Source organism: Anarhichas minor, unplaced genomic scaffold (assembly GCF_050575085.1).
Source record: "Anarhichas minor isolate MPS153535 unplaced genomic scaffold, ASM5057508v1 ptg000024l, whole genome shotgun sequence".
Taxonomy (NCBI): Eukaryota; Metazoa; Chordata; class Actinopteri; order Perciformes; family Anarhichadidae; genus Anarhichas; species Anarhichas minor.
In genome coordinates this window covers 6,050,652-6,067,633 of record NW_027466470.1, presented here as the reverse complement: position 1 = coordinate 6,067,633, position 16,982 = coordinate 6,050,652, and the positions used below count along the sequence as shown (strand labels likewise).

At 42.1% G+C, this 16,982-nt stretch overlaps 1 protein-coding gene across 3 annotated transcripts in view; it reads right to left on the bottom strand.

The window, feature by feature from the left end:
• Positions 1-6,060: 6,060 nt before the first annotated feature.
• Positions 6,061-16,982, bottom strand: part of greb1l (GREB1 like retinoic acid receptor coactivator) — a 41,377-nt gene continuing 30,455 nt past the window's right edge. For all 3 annotated transcript variants that reach the window (XM_076097953.1, XM_076097954.1, XM_076097955.1), the window contains 17 exons: positions 16,078-16,267; positions 14,855-14,991; positions 14,308-14,650; positions 13,649-13,764; positions 13,204-13,436; positions 12,536-13,095; positions 12,302-12,407; positions 12,043-12,189; positions 11,744-11,883; positions 11,366-11,527; positions 10,941-11,145; positions 10,449-10,611; positions 9,991-10,206; positions 9,752-9,893; positions 9,445-9,645; positions 8,665-8,803; positions 6,061-8,359 (listed from right to left, as the gene is read on the bottom strand). In XM_076097953.1, coding sequence (XP_075954068.1) covers positions 8,196-8,359; positions 8,665-8,803; positions 9,445-9,645; positions 9,752-9,893; positions 9,991-10,206; positions 10,449-10,611; positions 10,941-11,145; positions 11,366-11,527; positions 11,744-11,883; positions 12,043-12,189; positions 12,302-12,407; positions 12,536-13,095; positions 13,204-13,436; positions 13,649-13,764; positions 14,308-14,650; positions 14,855-14,991; positions 16,078-16,267 — 3,364 coding nt within the window. In that variant the 3' untranslated portion in view covers positions 6,061-8,195. The remainder of the gene's footprint in view (positions 8,360-8,664; positions 8,804-9,444; positions 9,646-9,751; positions 9,894-9,990; positions 10,207-10,448; positions 10,612-10,940; positions 11,146-11,365; positions 11,528-11,743; positions 11,884-12,042; positions 12,190-12,301; positions 12,408-12,535; positions 13,096-13,203; positions 13,437-13,648; positions 13,765-14,307; positions 14,651-14,854; positions 14,992-16,077; positions 16,268-16,982) is intronic.

The following is a 16,982-nucleotide window of genomic DNA, read 5'->3' as shown; positions in this document are numbered from 1 at the left end:
TCTGCGATTACCTTGTGCAATAATTTTCTCTTGAAGCTAACACACATGAAAATCCAATCATCTTTGTCCATGAGCCTTCAGTACATCCATCAGTAGGATTTTAGCCCTCGGGGATTTTCTTTATTCGCTCATGCGTCCTGTGTAGATTTATTTTGTCAATCATACTCCTTTAGTTTTTATTTTCGTGGTTTAAAGGTAGATGCTATTTACACATTTTATCCAAAAGTATGTTTTGGGGAAATACGCTTATTTGCTTTCTTCAGGAGAGTTAGATGAGAAGAGTGAAACCACTCTCATGTCTAAGCTAGCAGCCAATTAGATTAGCGTAGCATAAAGACTGGAAACAGGGGGAGTCAGCTGTCTTAACTCTGTCCAAAGGTAACAACATTGTTTGACCATTAGACAGAGCCAAGCTAGCTGTTTCCCACTGCTTGCAGTCTTAATGCTAAGCTAAAATAACCAGCTGCCTTATATTTAATATACTCTACAGACATGAGAGTGGTATCTATATTCCCATCACTTTGCAAGAAAGCGAATGAGCGTGTTTCACAAAATGTTGATTTTTTCCCCCTTCCTTTAACCTCCTGCGTGCACGTTTCTTTTCTCACATTCTACCTTTACGCACACCAAATAGTTCTACAAATGTGTATTATGGAGAATAAGTCATTAATGACAAGGAATGTGAAATTGCACTATTTTAGTTGATTTTGCCATGCCTCTAACTCCTTAATGCAAGGCACTTCATTTCGTACGATATATGAAAGTATATCCCAAAGGCCGAACACAGCAGTACATGAATTCCATGACGTTTTCTTTGAGAGAATCTTCTGTAAATAAGTCTGAGGGTGCGAGATACAGTGATGTAAATGAAGTAATGCACATAGGAGTGTACATATTTGAAGTGGCAGATGTACCTTTATAAGATGCACAGTATCGTTAATGGAATCGGGTTGTCAGTCGTTTCGCCAACAATGATCAAGGGGCTTGCTACCGTTTATGAGTTGGCTTCGATAAAAACGATGTGATTTGACTGGCGGCCAGACTTTCAGTAACGCGCTGCATGAGGGATTCTGACTTCCTGTTCCTGTGGAATTTTGGTGTCCGTTTGTTCTGCCAGGTCATCCATCGAGTAGCATGTGTCTCATCGGCGTCATCGTGTCCCGAACCTTAACATGACTTCTGTCGCACAAAGGACATGTTTGTTTGTTTCCATTGGATGCTGCATTTCATTTTGCACACTACATGAAAAGAAGAAGCAGAGAAAAAAACATTCTGTCTTTAACATCTGCAGCAATAAGATTTTAAATTTACAAAAAAAATTGTCTCTATAGTACAGTTATCAGTATGCACATTATCACTATGAGTGTAATATGCTGTATTTAATAAATTATTAAACAGAGTCGAGGTCCATTTGTCTGCTGTCTCAAATGATTCTGCTTGTAATGCATTTTCTCCACAGAGTATTGAATTGCTCGACTGGCTGTGTACTGCGGGTTAGAATAATTGACTGCAGTTGCCTTTTGTCAGCAGTTCTCTTTCTTTCATTTTCTTTCTCTCCCTTACTTTACTTTTATTCAGTCTTTCTTTCGTTCTTTCTCTGCCTATAACAATTGTTTTTTTTTACCTGTGGCTAAATACTGACAACATAAACACTTCAGGTGTTCACCCCTCGTGACAGACTCGTCCCCTGAAGTCGAGGCATTTGACGGTCTACTACTTGAGCTGGCTTACTGCATGGCCTGCGTGTCACTGCAGGGTCGCCCTCCCTCTCCTCACATCACAGTCCAGGGTTTTGCTCCATGGAATCGACTCACTCCACACTCCACACCCCCCCCCCCCCCCCCCACACCCAATAAGCCCAGACAGATGAGCTTTGGTTTTATCTAGATGCTTTATGGAAGCCTGAGAGTAATTAGAGTAGACTGCCAAAAGGGATGAGTGATTCACTGTTGGTTACCATCTACGAAAATTGATATTATGTGGCAGGAATCCCTCTATTATAAATGTTATGTCTGCTCATGTGAAAATGTACTCTGGATAAGTATATAGTCCGAGATCAATAAATGCTCTTAATGTCAAGATGGAATAAAAGGATGTTTCACGCTGACTTTTTATCACATCAGTGTCAGAAAGTAGTTCAATAATAATTACTGCATTGCCTGAGGACTCAATAATTATAAGAAATGTCAGAATCATCAAGAGACATTGTCTCTTTTTCTCCTCTGAGGATTTGTTCAAATATCAAGGAGACTGTGTACCGCATGTAAAGTAACAGCATCACCGAGAGAAGCCAAAGAATGCCAATCTTTACATATTTTATGGTTGAAGTCATAAAACATTCAATTACCCAATGACCTCTTTTTAAGCATGGGAATTCTCCAGTTTGTCACAAATGAATCACTTTGGGACATCTTAAATCTCTTGGGCTTCCTGCACATTTTTTTGCTCTTCTCAACAGAGAAATGATGAGGCGTAAGAATCAGCACGGCAGCAACTCTCTTTTGCCCTCTCTTCCTCTTCCTTATCCTGCCCGGACTGCAGCAGCTGGCTGAAAATAGCCTTGTGTTATATCACACAGGGGTTGTATAGGTTGACGGAGAGTGTGCTCTAATATTACTTTAGCAGGAGCTGAAATAGTGCCGTCCCTGGACCAACAACGCCCCTGTGCCCTTACAGTGAAGTGAAGTCATAGCATCCATTAAGAAGACATTTCTGCTCTTGATAACGAGAGGGCCACTGTGCAAAGTCACGGCGTGGCTACAGAGGTGTTGAGTTCAGGAGAGGCGGGGACTGGGATTTACTGGGATTTACTGGGATTGAAAGTATGCAGATAACAGAAATCATCAAAACAAATTCACCGACTTTAGTAGATGATAGTAACTTTCCTTGACTCTGTCAATGCAATCAAAGACATTCTAAACAACTTTGCTGTGGGAAACAGCGAGAGACCATTTTGTCTAATGTATTTTAGAACAATGTTTACTGAAATCATCAAAGGCCGAAAAACTAGGTTCAAACTAAGGGCCCCTCAACAGGATGGGGTCTCTAATGCAAGCGTTGCCTGAAGTCTTTATTCCTGCACATGAGTATTAAAAAACTTGCAATGACTTGTATTATCACAACCTACCACGGGTGAGCCTGGAGCCTTTGGGCCCCCAGAGGGTTTGGGACCCCAGGGCAGTTGTCAGATATACAGTCGGTAATCCAGCCTTGGATGAAATTAATTTTATTCTTTACAAACTATAGTTTGTAAAGAATAAAGCGCACTTATTTTAATCTTATATATATATATATATATATTTATATGTGTATAGATATGTATATATATGTGTGTATATATCTATATGTGTATATATACCAGGGTAGGAAATTTACATATTGTTTAGAGGGTAATTTTTGCCCCCACTCACTGAAATCCAGGGGCATTTAAAAAAAAAATTGGGGGCACTTTTTGAAACTTGTGAAATAACATTTAACCTTTGTTCAACAATAAATATACTTATTTAGGCTTATGAGCAATTGTCATCAAAAGGCAATAATAATACTATTAGGCAGTAGTCTACAGATTCAAAGTGTTTTCTTAGATTTTTGAACAAAAAACAAACATAAATCAGACAATCATATTCAATTTTATTCTTATTTATTTGTGGTTATTTATTGTTATTATAAAAAAAATGTAAACAACTATTAACAATTGTTAAGTCAACGATGCCTTGATTACATATACATCAGTCATTGTATGGAATTATTGAGAAAAATATTTTTGTAGCACCTCAAATATTGTGATATTACCCATTTTTGTCCTGAACATATGCATTAGTCATTGACCAGAGAAAACCACCGTCATTGGAGCGAACGTGCTGCGTGCTCTCATCAAAAAGAAGCCCACGGGACCTGCAGCCCAAAATATTCGTGGAGTCGCCCGAGGCCACACCGGAGGAGTCGCCCGAGGCCACACTACTTCCATATTGTGAATTTTGCGAAGGGCCATGTCGCTTTCCACCGATCATAGAGCGACAGAGCCCAGCGGAGCAGGATGTCACCTGTGGCTTAGTAGAGAGCAGGATCGGTGGTTTGATCCCCGGCTCCGCTAGCCGCATGTCGATGTGTCCTTGGGCAAGACACTTGACCCAAAAATTGCTCCCGTAGCTGTGCGTACGGTGTGTGAATGTTAGGTAACACACCTGCCTGTCTAGTTAAGGACAGCACATTTTGTGTTGCTTTCAACACAGTCAGTGTGTTAGCACATTTAACACATGCTGTGTGTTACATATTTCATAAAGATGTGTTAAAATAACATAAAGACGATATCAACAGGTTGTGGAAGCCCAAGTCAACATTATGACGTGCTGTATAAACATTCTGAGATAAGTAAAATATATATGTCATAATACATGCTATATTTCATAATTAAGTACCTTAAGTTTGACCAATTAAGTCAAAAGTTTGCCATATCTCATAATGTTGATTTGTGTCAGCATTTTAACATGTCACAAGTATTTTTTATCATGCAAAAACTATTGTTTCGTTTTTCCCATCTGTAATATGTACCACAACTTAAGGATGATAATAAAAAAATACATTTTATTAAATTCATAATTGTAAATCAAAGTTTTCCATTTTTAAATTGTAATGCATGTTCACTGTATTTCCCTCTTGGACCTTACAAAATGATCTCGATATAGTCAATACACTCATCTCTAGATATTAATACAGTGATCTACAGTATACAAAACCAGATAACGTAGCTTTATTTTATATGTTTATTGCATACAGTTTTGTGGTAGAACACATACTCATTTGGTGATAACAGTTTTTTAGGATTGAATGAATAGAGCAAAGAATAAAACAAAAGGCCAGTGCGTAGTGGGATGTTAAGATGGTGGAGGTGGATATAATTTCCTGTGGGTGTGTCAGTGTGAAGAGAGAGAGACAGAGAGAGAAAGAGACAGACAGACAGACAGACAGACAGACAGCGATAGAGACACAGACAGAGAGAGAGAGACAGCCCAAGGACACATCGACATGCAACTAGCAGAGCCGGAGATCAAACCACCGATCCTGCTCTCCACTAAGCCACAGTCGCTACAGGTGACCTCCCGTTCCGCTGGTCTTGGTCCCTCTATGGTCTTGGTCCCTCTATGATGAAGGACAGAGGACAGAGCAGGAGACTGCGTTCATTTTGAAGAAAAAAAACAAACTCCAAGCATTTTTTTTGCCCCTCAAGATGAATTAAAGAGATGTTTGTTGTTTTGATTTGGTGAACGAAGTTGATATTCACTAAATGTAGGGTAAACCTTACCTTCACCTATACACAGAAAAAAAAGGTTCTTAAATGGTTCTTTAAAAGGCAGTGTGGTTCCACGAAGAACCATCCCCTACTAAAGAACCATTTTATCTATTGGATGGTTCTACATGTTTGTCATATGGGTCTTTGGGATATTAAATGGTTCTTTGGGATGTTATATATATATATTTTGATTTGACTTTCTAATAAGACATAAAGTCTGCAGATATAAATCTTGTGATGACACCTCCACTTCATCAGGTGTCCCTGGTTCTTTGTCTTGCAGGATCTGGGTTGTCAGCCTCATGAGCCACCTCTAGAGATATGCAAAGGACACACACCACACACACACACCTACAGACAGATTCCTAAATAGTCATATGCTGCTACAGCGCAACCTAGTGGCCAAATGGAATGGTCACTCAGACATCATATTTATGTCCAACAAAACACTTTGATAGAATCTCATGTATTTTCTCTTTATATAAGCGTTTACAGAGAGCAAAATAGTCAAAACCTAAGATGTGTTTTTCTATGGCTGCCCTATTCCATCAGTTTGACTCCAGATGACTTGTGCATCTTTCTATACACATTTCTCCGAAATTGAAAAATCACAATTGGGATCATACTTGCTATCCGGAAACTTCAGGATGTCTACTAGAATTCAAAATACAGTTCTGTGAAATGTATATTTTTGTGCTCTGTGAACACATATTATATATGAAAACATAAACAACTCAAGCTCAAAAGAAAGCCCGAAAAAAATAAGCGAATGATTTTCGAAGTCATTTTATTACATTCATAAATTTTCAACAACAATAGCATGGCTCTAATACGTTCATACGTTCACAGCCTGCAACCACAACGGTAAACATGAGGTAGATCACCCGGACACCAAGGCCACCACTGGGCCGCACATGGTTATCAAACACATTTCAGTGACGATTGTGAGAGCAAGTTGCATATTAAGTGTTAAATTATTAACAAGAAAGACACTTTCTATGGACCATTGGCGTTTAAGTTAAAGTTTGGATCACAAGTCTTGTATTTGGACAAATTTTGGGGCTCATTTAATTATGGGAAATATTTGTTTTTCCTGCTGGTAACTTGTAGAGTGCACGTTCACATTTCCTACCCCCAGTGACATTCAGTAGATCTAAGAATCATTCGTCTGGGTCTTGTGCAAAGCCTTCATGGATGGTTTTGAAGAGAATACGCGCCCTCGTGCAATCAAATATTACGCCTCAATATGATTATCCGTCCAAAATGTTTGTCAAATAAATAAGAATCCCAAATGGACCTGATTTTCATTTTCAATAAAAACACAACACAAGAACAGGCAGGGAAACATACATGTGGTTAAGGACTCATCTAGGTAGATTCTTCTCGTCTTTGCAACATCACGTAAAATGAAGAAAGACATCATGACCAAAAGATACTGGCAAAAGTTACACAAGACTAAAAAAAACATCAGTAACCCTCAGTGGTTAAGGGGATGATATAATATATTATTAATGTAAACAAAGCTTTAAACAGTACAGTAGTCCAAAATCTAATTATTTCATTTTGCTTCACTCAGACACACAACATTTCTTCGCCTCACAGTTAAATGGTTTCTTCATTGTCATTGGTCCGGAAAAATTTAAAGACTTGAGCAGTGACTGTATGAAACGTCACTAAAAAGGCATATTCTTTGGACAACCCTGTGCAGAAACATATAAAAACATTCTACTTTCAAGTATATGAAATGATCTGATCAGCTGCTTTTGACCCTATGTTTTTTTGGGGGGGGACAAAATATGGCAGATTGTGAGTTAATGTGTGGATGGTAGCCAAGACCATTAATGTACAATCAGCCTCAGAACATTGTAACAGGAGGTTCAAATCACAGTAGTCAGCAGCAGGATATTTGGCAGTGAAGAGGGCTGGCTTATTAAATAGCATTGACTAGCATGATGCGATTATGCTTCAAATACCCAGTATTCAAGTCAGGTAACGCCTGAATACAAAACATTTAGAACTGAACTAGTTTTGCTTCCACGTCCGTCTGTTTGGCATTTAACATTTACAGACAACAGACCTGCTTCATAGTTGTATATTCAAGCCTTAATAGGACATTAACGTACTACATTCTTGAAGGGACACAACTTGTACTTTTCTTCAGTTGTGAAAAAGTCTTTGGATAGATTCACGCGTCAAGTCATTTTGATACTAAAACCACTCATTCAGCTCCCCGTCAGAAGGATTATCGATTCCACACATACATATCTTTAGAGGCACAAGACAGAAGTCCATTTGCAGTTTAAATGATTGAGAAATCCAATACAGGTCAACCTCCATGTTAATATCTATTTAATACAGTGAGCTGACTTGTATAGTCAATAGGCTGCGTGGAGTTTGAGAGGCAGAGCAGGTGAGGAGGGACGAGGAGAGCGAAGGGAAAAGGCTGAGGATGTCTTTGGTGCACAACACAAATCAAAAATACACGGTGAACGAAAAAAAAAAAAGCTTTACTCCTTTAAGCGACCTCCATTGGATCTCCCTTTAAAACCCTGAGATAAACACGTATGCCCAGAATGGGACATACTGTAGTCAAAGTACATTTGTATGTACAAATACAATCTTCAAATAGTAACATCGTTGATCCGAGAGCGTCCATGTTTTCCCCCACAGCAAAGTGGAGACAATCCCAGCTACAAGCAAGAGTTAAAACACGCACTGACCCTCTTCAGAGTCAGTCGTAGTGCACTGTGGTAGTACAGACGAAAGGAAAGCCATATCAGGTGGCCTTGTGTCCACTCGTGGGGCACTTTGGATCTAGTGCTCCAGCATATCCCCTCTGACCCTCCATTGGAATGGCGAGAATTGTGACCGCTGGCTGGTTTGGAATCAAATCTGTTTTTTAGGTTCAAACATGGCGGCCAGTCAGAAAGTAGAGGGGCCGGTCATCGCTGCAGTTAGCTGTCTGAAACTCGTCCCGCAGGCGGAACTGCCACTCGTCCTCCAGCTCCAGTCGGACGATGGTCTGGCGCAGGGAACTTCGGTCCTGGCAGATCACACAGAGAGTGGCGCCTGTGGACACAATCAGGGTAAAAAAAATAATAAATCAGAGCGGGTCGTCCTCTAAAAGCCCTGTTAGTGTCCCTCAGAGGCCGTTCTGCTTACTAAAGCTAGGCAGGCTATGATCTGTTCACATGCATTAAGTTCCTACCATTCATCGTTCATGATTATTGGTCAGAAAGACACAGGAATATATACACAGGCACGCCTCAATCGACACATACGTTAGTGTCGCATACCACCTAAGGTGTAAGCTATCATAAAGTAGATGATACAACAACAGAGACAACAACAACAGAAGCAGTTGCAATAACCACCTTTGAGGAAGCGGAATTTCTTGAGGAGTCCGGAGACGACAAAGGAGTCACAGAGGTAAAGCAGCAGGCCGCTGAACAACAGGCCCTGGTGGTTCAGGTTGGTGGAGTGTGGACGAGAGTTGATGTAGCACACAGAAATCTGTGACCAAAAATATGACGCATAAAACACATTTCGTTAATTCCACTCAAGCAAACTATAAGAAACAAAGTGCATATCTTTTGGGTCAAAATGAAGGAAACAACCACTAATAAATCCTGCGGGGAGCAATCGGAGGCGTCTTTACAAGCAGATGCATAGGTTGCATTGCGAGCATCATGATTTATTTCCATTACAGGAGAAAACACAAACACAAGAAATGTGTCCAGGCATGTAAATAATGAAGTTGTGCACAACAAATGTAGCCTACAGTGGAAATGTGCAATGTTAGCATTCAGTGTTTGCACATGTGCGTGCATGTAGGTCAAAATGTTCTCAGAAAAACAGCTGGCGAAATCGTGCAACACATTTCCCTGGTTAAAGAAAATTCTACAAATTTAAGGCTTATAAAACCGTTTGATACTAAGTCAGCAGGTTGTTCCTATTCTTGTCATAGTTTACACTTCAGCAACTCCCCCAAAACAGTAGTACAGTATGTACAAATATATGAAATCCAGCATGTCCGGGGATCAACTGCACTTGGCTTCTATCCCAAAGAGGTTTTTACGGCAGATTTAAGCTGAAGGAATGATGCTAACAGTCTCGTCTCATGCTTTCAACTGCAACCTCCCGGGAGCTCTCACCTCCGGGCTGATGTTGAGGTAGCTGTCAATGGACAGAACTGGGTTGCTTCTGTTCTGAACGGCCTTCGGAAACAGTCTGTGGCTGCAGCTTTGCAGGAACCTTTCCAGCAGGAACTGGGCCGGGGCGTCCAGGAGGGTCTGCTCGCTATCTGGGGCGCAGACATACTGTGGCGGGCTGATTGAGGTGGGGTTTCCCATATCCTGGGGAGGGAAGAAAGCAGTTTGTTTGATGGTGTTTCATAAAAATAAACTCACCAGAAGCCCCTCTTACAAATGGGCATTGTGTTTGTACGAACGCGACACATACCATGAGTTTAGGTTTGACCAGGAAGTCTTTGTTTCCCCCAACTGGAATGTGTTTCTTCATGAGGCTGAAGTAGTTGAAGCGACACAGCAGCAGCCCACTACTGTTCACCCTTAAATTAAAGTCCACCTCCTCACAGCTATACCTGCACATGGGACCAAAATAGCAAAAACAGGTGGATTAAGACGCTGCACAACTTGCTAAACGTGTGGACTGATTGACACAATCCTCGACTAACTTACCGATTAAGGTCATAATGAACATTCTGCGTCAGGTCCACATTAAGCATGACCAAGTCATGGAGGTGACACCGGCTGAAGGGATGGCTGGGAGACTTGTGAGCCAGGCTGCTGCTCCACCTGCGCGTGCCGCACATTGCGTACAGGGAGATCTTCGGTGTGTTTTCCATATGCTGCAGCACCATCTTTAGTGACACGTTGGTTCCGTCCGATGTCTCGCTGATAGAGAAAAAAGGAGGACAGAGCACACATGAGAATGTTTTTTTTGGGGGCAAACGCGGTTTAAAAATCACATACCTTTTCCGTATTTTTCTTTAGGGTCTTTAAATATCATAAAATACACATTTTAAACCTTGGTAATAGGGTAATAAATAGCTAAAAGTTGCTTAAGGTGAACAATTATAACTCTAATAACTCAGCAACTTTCTATGTACACTTTACAAATCCGAAATAATTACTACCTGCTGTCTGCTGGCTGGTGGGTGTTCCACAGCACGCATGAGTCGTCCATCATGACAATGAAAGGCCATACATCTTGCCTCTTGACACCTTGCTCCTCCAGTCTGTTTCTTTCCAGCTCCAGGTTATGATATGACAGCTCTTTGATCATGAAGCGGGCAGCACCTTGAACGGACAGAAGCATATGTGTCAATTTTTCTATTATATACTTTCTCAAAACTGTTACACCTACAGTGCCCTTCAACTTAAACACAGTGCTGCAGGAGGTAATAAGCAGTGCAAATTGAATTTGCATGGTGTGTGGATTACAAATTTACAAGTGAACTCTTACAGTTCAGAAAATGCATTTCTTTATTGAGCACAAAAGTTATTTTGTTTACAGTAAAGTTAGATAATGCCCAGAAATAAATTTGCTGATACATGGAATGAAAAAAATGTAAGTTTTGCACAACAGTGAAGACATCTCAGTTTAATTAAGTTGGCATGGTGCTCACCAACTCCCGTGTTGTTGAACACAGCCGGCAGGACGAGCAAGATGTGGTTGGGCCAGTACTTTCTGTAGAGGGGCATCTCAAACTGCTTGACCACCAGGATGTGCAGATGAGTGGCGCCCTCCATGGCATGGTAAATGTTGAGCAGGCCGTGCTCTTGGCGTCCTGTAGTCGGGGTGAAGATCGGACTCTTCAACCGATCCGGGTCCTAGAGACAGACAGAGAGACAGGAAAGTAGGGCGGAAACAAAATGGGTAAAGTTATGACCCAGAAAATATATTTCACAAGTTGATTTGTGATGCCTCAGTTTTGAGCTTTAGCAGGAAGAGATGAGCAAGTCCACCCTCTCCAGAAATATACAGCACATACCTACACACACACACACACACACACACACAAATACTCCCACATATGTAGAGTCAACTCACCTTGGTGGAGACCAGAGGCAGGCGCATGCTTTCCAAGTGGCTGCCCTGCTGACTGAAAACAAAGTGCTGCTCCTTGGCTTTGGGAATGACAAACTGGAGCTGGACCTCCTCCCCCAGCATGGACGAGCAGAAGGTGAACGCATGGAAGGTGCACTCCGACAGCTACAACCCACAAATGCACACACACATGCATTATTAACACAGAAGGATCACCATTAAGCATGACTGCAGACAGTAAAAAACAGATATACAAACCTGTCACAGTATTTTGACAGGTTTGGATATCTGCACGTGCATCTATAAATCAGCAATGATACTCAAGCCCAAACGAGTCTCTTGGATGTTTGATGTTGAGGAAGGCGAAGTGTGTGCACTCACCTGCGTGGCGGGGCCTGCTTCACAGTAGTGGTGACACTGTTCACAGTGATGAAAGGCATTGTGGGCAGCAAACCTGCTCAGACGTATGGACTTGGTCACTCGTTTGTCTGGTGTTTGGCTCTCGCCTTCTTGCTTAAAATCTGCAGATCGCAAAAATCAAACATGCTCACACGTATACTTTGAGAGAACATTTTTTGTTGATGTTATATTGAATTAAAACCAATGTTGTTTTTACAATGGCAGATTAAATGACTAATTCAGAGACTGCCTCTGCCGTGTGTTTGCATATATCTGCTGACCTTTTAAGCACTTTGACCTCTTGTCAGTGTAAACAGGGCTGGCCTTCCTGAACTTAGGGTCCCGGGGGTAGGGGTCAAAGGGCAGCTTCCGCACTTCCTCAATGTCAGGCAGCTGGGTTTTTACGAGAGTTGTAACCTCTGATGTTTCTGGAGATGAAAAGAACATGAAAAGACAACTTGACATTTAGTTCCTCATCATATCTATGGTGTGTTTAACACCATGTGAGGTCAGGATAAATGAGTCAGCAATGGTCTTCACCTTCTTCCTCCTCCTCTTCCTCATCATACACATCTACTTCCAACAGTCTGATGAGCATTCGAAACAGGATGCGAAGAAACTGCAGATAGGCACCAGTTTTTCCCACCTAATCAAGGACAAAGAAAAAAATCATCCATGTGATGTTACACTGACACTTAAATCCAGATGCATAAATAAATACATCTAATATACTTATTTGCACCTATAGGGGGAGCAGTACTTGTGTGCTGTTACCTGTGGGGGTCCACTGAGTAGCATGCGTCGTGGATGTGACACAGATGGAGCTTCGTAATCGGCGTGATGCTGCCTGGCGATGGTCCACTCGCGGTAGTACATGCTCCGCTCTTCCCCCTGCAGGTTGTGAGTGACGAGGGGCCTCAGCGGGCTGCTCCAGGCCACGTCTGCATGAGGCAGCAGGGAGAAGGAGCTCAGCTGACTCCCCGACTCCCCCGCCAGCAGGCTGTATGCCGCCCGCGACATGATTACCGTCCGCGGTGACACCCGAGTGGGCTTAGGCTCTCGAACGCACTGTGTGGACTGGCTGGGCCTCTGCGTGGAGGAGGACGACGGGGAGGAAGAGGAGGAACTGGAGTAAAGAGAGGGAGGGGCCTTGGAGGCTTTAGAGGGGTTGGAGGGGAGCTGGCTTTCTAGGGAATCGCACTCCTGCTTGAAGCCCTGCGTCCCTGTGGCCATGTCTGAGGTGATGGCACCTTCGGGTGGGCAGGTGGAGGTGGAGGGCCTCTGGAAAGAGTCGGCAATGTCCGATGAGCTGACACCGTTCTCTGCCAAAGAGCCTGAGTGACACAAAGAGAGTAAAAAGATAAATACTAATACCGTTAAAGATATTACTTAAAGCCAACATCTGGAGTAAACTCAGTATCTCACTGAGTTCGGGGACTCACCAGAGGTTCTGGTTGCAGCGCTGCCGTTGCTCTGAGGCCTCTCCAGCTCGTCTCCATCGTTCAAGCTGGTGGTGGCCTTCTCTCCGTCTGATTCCCGGGGGGCCATGGCCTTCTTGGGTTCGTGGACCACGCCCATGGACACGTGGGTGCAGGCCAGACCCACCTCCTGCTCCAGGGCCGTACGAGTCAGGTAGCTGGAGTCTATCAGACGCAGGTCGCTGTATTTCAGAGACCTAGAAGAGTAAAAGTGCGAAGGAGGATATTTGCTGAGACATGGTCCTATATTTGGTTTTTAATTTTCATTGAATGCGTTTCTATGTCAAAAAAAGTCAAGGCAATAGCACGCCAAGAGGAATTATAGATGAGCTAAAAGGGAACGTACTACACTTTCCACGACTGACTAGCACGTTTTAGGAGTGACAGGGTATTGTGTGTATGAGTTTACCTGGGGAAAGTTTCTCCAAGAGGGTCCTTCCCTGTAAGGATGACGATGCAGGGCAGCCCTTCCAGATCCTCATACGTGTGTGGCACCCAGTCTTCATTTTCACAGCCTCTCCACGCCTAAAGCAAAACACAACACGTTTACTGTTTGGTTATGAATGCATCATTTAGAACCAGACCAAGCATGCATGTTGGGTTGATACTGGATTTAGACACGTTCTTTTAACAAAATAAAACATTTTTTCTAAATGCCTCATTTTAATTAAGCAAGTAGTCCACAGGTCCCTTATGTAAAAGGTGAAGAAGCCACACTGTACAAAGGAGATAAGATTAGAAGTCTTAAAACATTCGCTGGCAGGGTTTCGGTGGTTTAAATGAGGTTTGAGATTAATCTCAATAATCTAAGGGAAAAGTCTGAGAAAACGAGATTAGTGAATACTGAGAATTAAGTCAATTCCCTGATAATTACTTCAGATCTCCTTGCAAAAACCCAGGTTCATTCAGATATCTATTCGAACACTGATGAACTTGAGTGTTTCACTCGTGGATCTGATTTCCTCAACACATCTTGCTTGAAAAATAACCACAGTAACTTTGTATAAATGTTATTCAAATGTTTAGTAGAAAGCATGATAAAAAAGAAATGACTGATAGTATTCTCACCTTGAGGCGGTTGGTAAAGTTCTTCTGTAGGTTGAGCTCGGTGGCCGGGCTTCCCAGCAGCACTGCGAAGCACAACTGGAGCCCCAGTTTGTCCCTCACGTCCTCTAGTCGCTCCCGGGCCAGCATCGCCAGCTGCAGCGAGGGGACCCGAACTAGCAGCATGTGGCCCCGGCCCTGGGAGCCCTCTCTGCTCGGGGCGTTGATCAGGTCCTCCACCATGGCCAGGGTCTCTGGAGTTATGTGGTCTCTCAGGGACGGGGAAGAGGTCAAGGCCATCATGGCCTCAGTGTACTGCTGAATCAGCAGGTAGCTCCGGATCACCATGCTGTGCAGATGCGGATGTCTGGGACACAAACACACAAGTTTGAGCTACATTGCTGATGATAACGTCTTTTATCAACACAGGCACCATTTAGACAGGTTTGTGTTTCTTCTTCTTCTTTGCGCCAATTCAAACCAATAGAAAACTCACATCTGTCAGACTTTATATTGGATGACAATATGTTAATCTATGTTGATGATTTCTCAGTGATGACACGGCACTGACCTTTCCAGCAACGTGTGGACCATCTTCTCAAACGCATCGTCACAACGCAGAATGGGGCTGGCCACACCCCACTGCAGGGAGCTGCTGTAGTCCCTCAGGCCAAAGTAGAGCAACTCGTTAGGAGGCTGCTCCCCCTGCTGGAGGACAATTATAGTAGAGTCAGAACATGTCATCCTCTCAATACATTTTTGTTCCACTTACACATTCACTAGAGGGAAAAGCAGAGCTGGTTTACTGAGCGGTTAATGAGTCTTCTCTCATTGCATGAAGCTTGATCTGAAAGCTAACTGAGTGCATTTACTTCCTTATTATTTGTCGTCTAAAATTAGTGGTATGGCCCCTTAAAAATGTGGCAATGTGCATTTGTGAACCATCATCAACAGTCGCATATGTCTATGGCTCATGAGTAAGTATTTGAGTAATCTTCTACAGGCATGAATAATATGCAGTAATTCACAAGAAAAAAGTTAGAGGAATGTCTGAAAAGTGAATCTAATTTTGTGCAACACATTGTAGTTTAATCGGTTTGAGAGCCAATGCTTTAAATAATGTTATTTAGACAAAACTTCAACATTATACAGTGTTTCTGTTAATTCAGCTCCATATAATGATAGACTAAGTACTGCAGCATTATCACCTCTGCTCTGAAACTTCAGAACAAATGAAAATATAAAAAATATGAATTCGATTTTTGTTGCAAATATTATTAGGACTGACCCAGACCACTTTCTACTACAGTCAATGTAAACAGAATTACAACCGAACAAACAATGACCTCAAACCAGACCAAATGTCAGTTTGAAGACTCAATAGCAGCTTACAGTTATGGTGTGAGCAGATGAATCATGAGCAGAAGAAAAGCCTTAAAAATTATATCTTGGAGAAGCCCAATGGAAGCACCGTCAATTTAAAGCAAACTGCAATTACTGCAAAAATGCCCCCCAAAAAGATATCTCATTAAATATCACATAAGTCAATCAGGGTCAAGTTACCTCTCGTAATGTAAGTTAGTGTAAGTTCACCTTATGTCCACCAGGTGGAGTAGCTAAACCACAGCATGCTGCCATAACGCTGCAATTTTTAATTTGCAAAATAAATGAAATAGCTCATATGTCAAAAATATCCACAAGATGCAATATTAGACAAAAGCTTGCATGACTTGCATGACTTGCATGACTTTTCTCATACCTTCAGAGCATTTGGGCTGTTAAATTAAGACTCACCAGACTTTCGCCGGAGGGCCAGTGAACTTCGTTATGGATGCTGATGCGGGACTGGTGGGTCTGCAGTGTGTACGGGAAGCAGCTGACCTGCAGGACCAGGAGGTTCATGGCATCGAGGACTTCCTGGCAGTTGACCACCCGGTCGGCCAAACCCTGCAGCTCGCCGTGGCACACGGAGCCTGACAGAGCACTGGAGAGGGAGTAGATCAAAGGGTTTGAAACCTGTGAGGGATATTCTAATTTCATAAAATTCAAGTTGGATACAAACGACAACCCGATTAGGAGCATGGCTCATGAAGGCTTTTACATTTGCTGCGCTAACTGCCCAGTGTGTTGAAGGTCATATCCCAGGAAAACCCCTCTGGAAAACAGGAAGGGATCTTTTTTAGCTTCTGGCAGTGACGGCAGTATACTTGGAATAAGATCTTGGCTGAACAGAATGGTGTCAAACTGGATCTAAATTAACAAAATCCAGCAAACAATGGGGATCAAATATCATTTGAACCCAATATATTAACAATAAAAAAAACTTTATTTATACAGCACTTTCAAAATAAAGTATACAAATAATTTTTGTAATAGTTTAAAAATGATACAACATTGAGCAAATATGCAGCATATTAAAAAATGATGATACATAAATAAAACTCTAAAAAATAACTAAACTCATCATTAAAATCTAAATATATCTAAAATAAAAAAGGAAACCTTAAAATGATTGGCCAGCTTTTGACCAAAATGGAAGGTTAAAGATACTAGTGCTGTATTTGTTGTCACTTTCTCCTCCTCTCCACTTGAAACAGTGCATACAAAGGACAAGGCTATATTTGCAGCCATAACAACTCGTCTTTTTTACACATCTTTAGACTATCAACAGAGTAAAATAGTGTCCGCCGAGTCGTCTT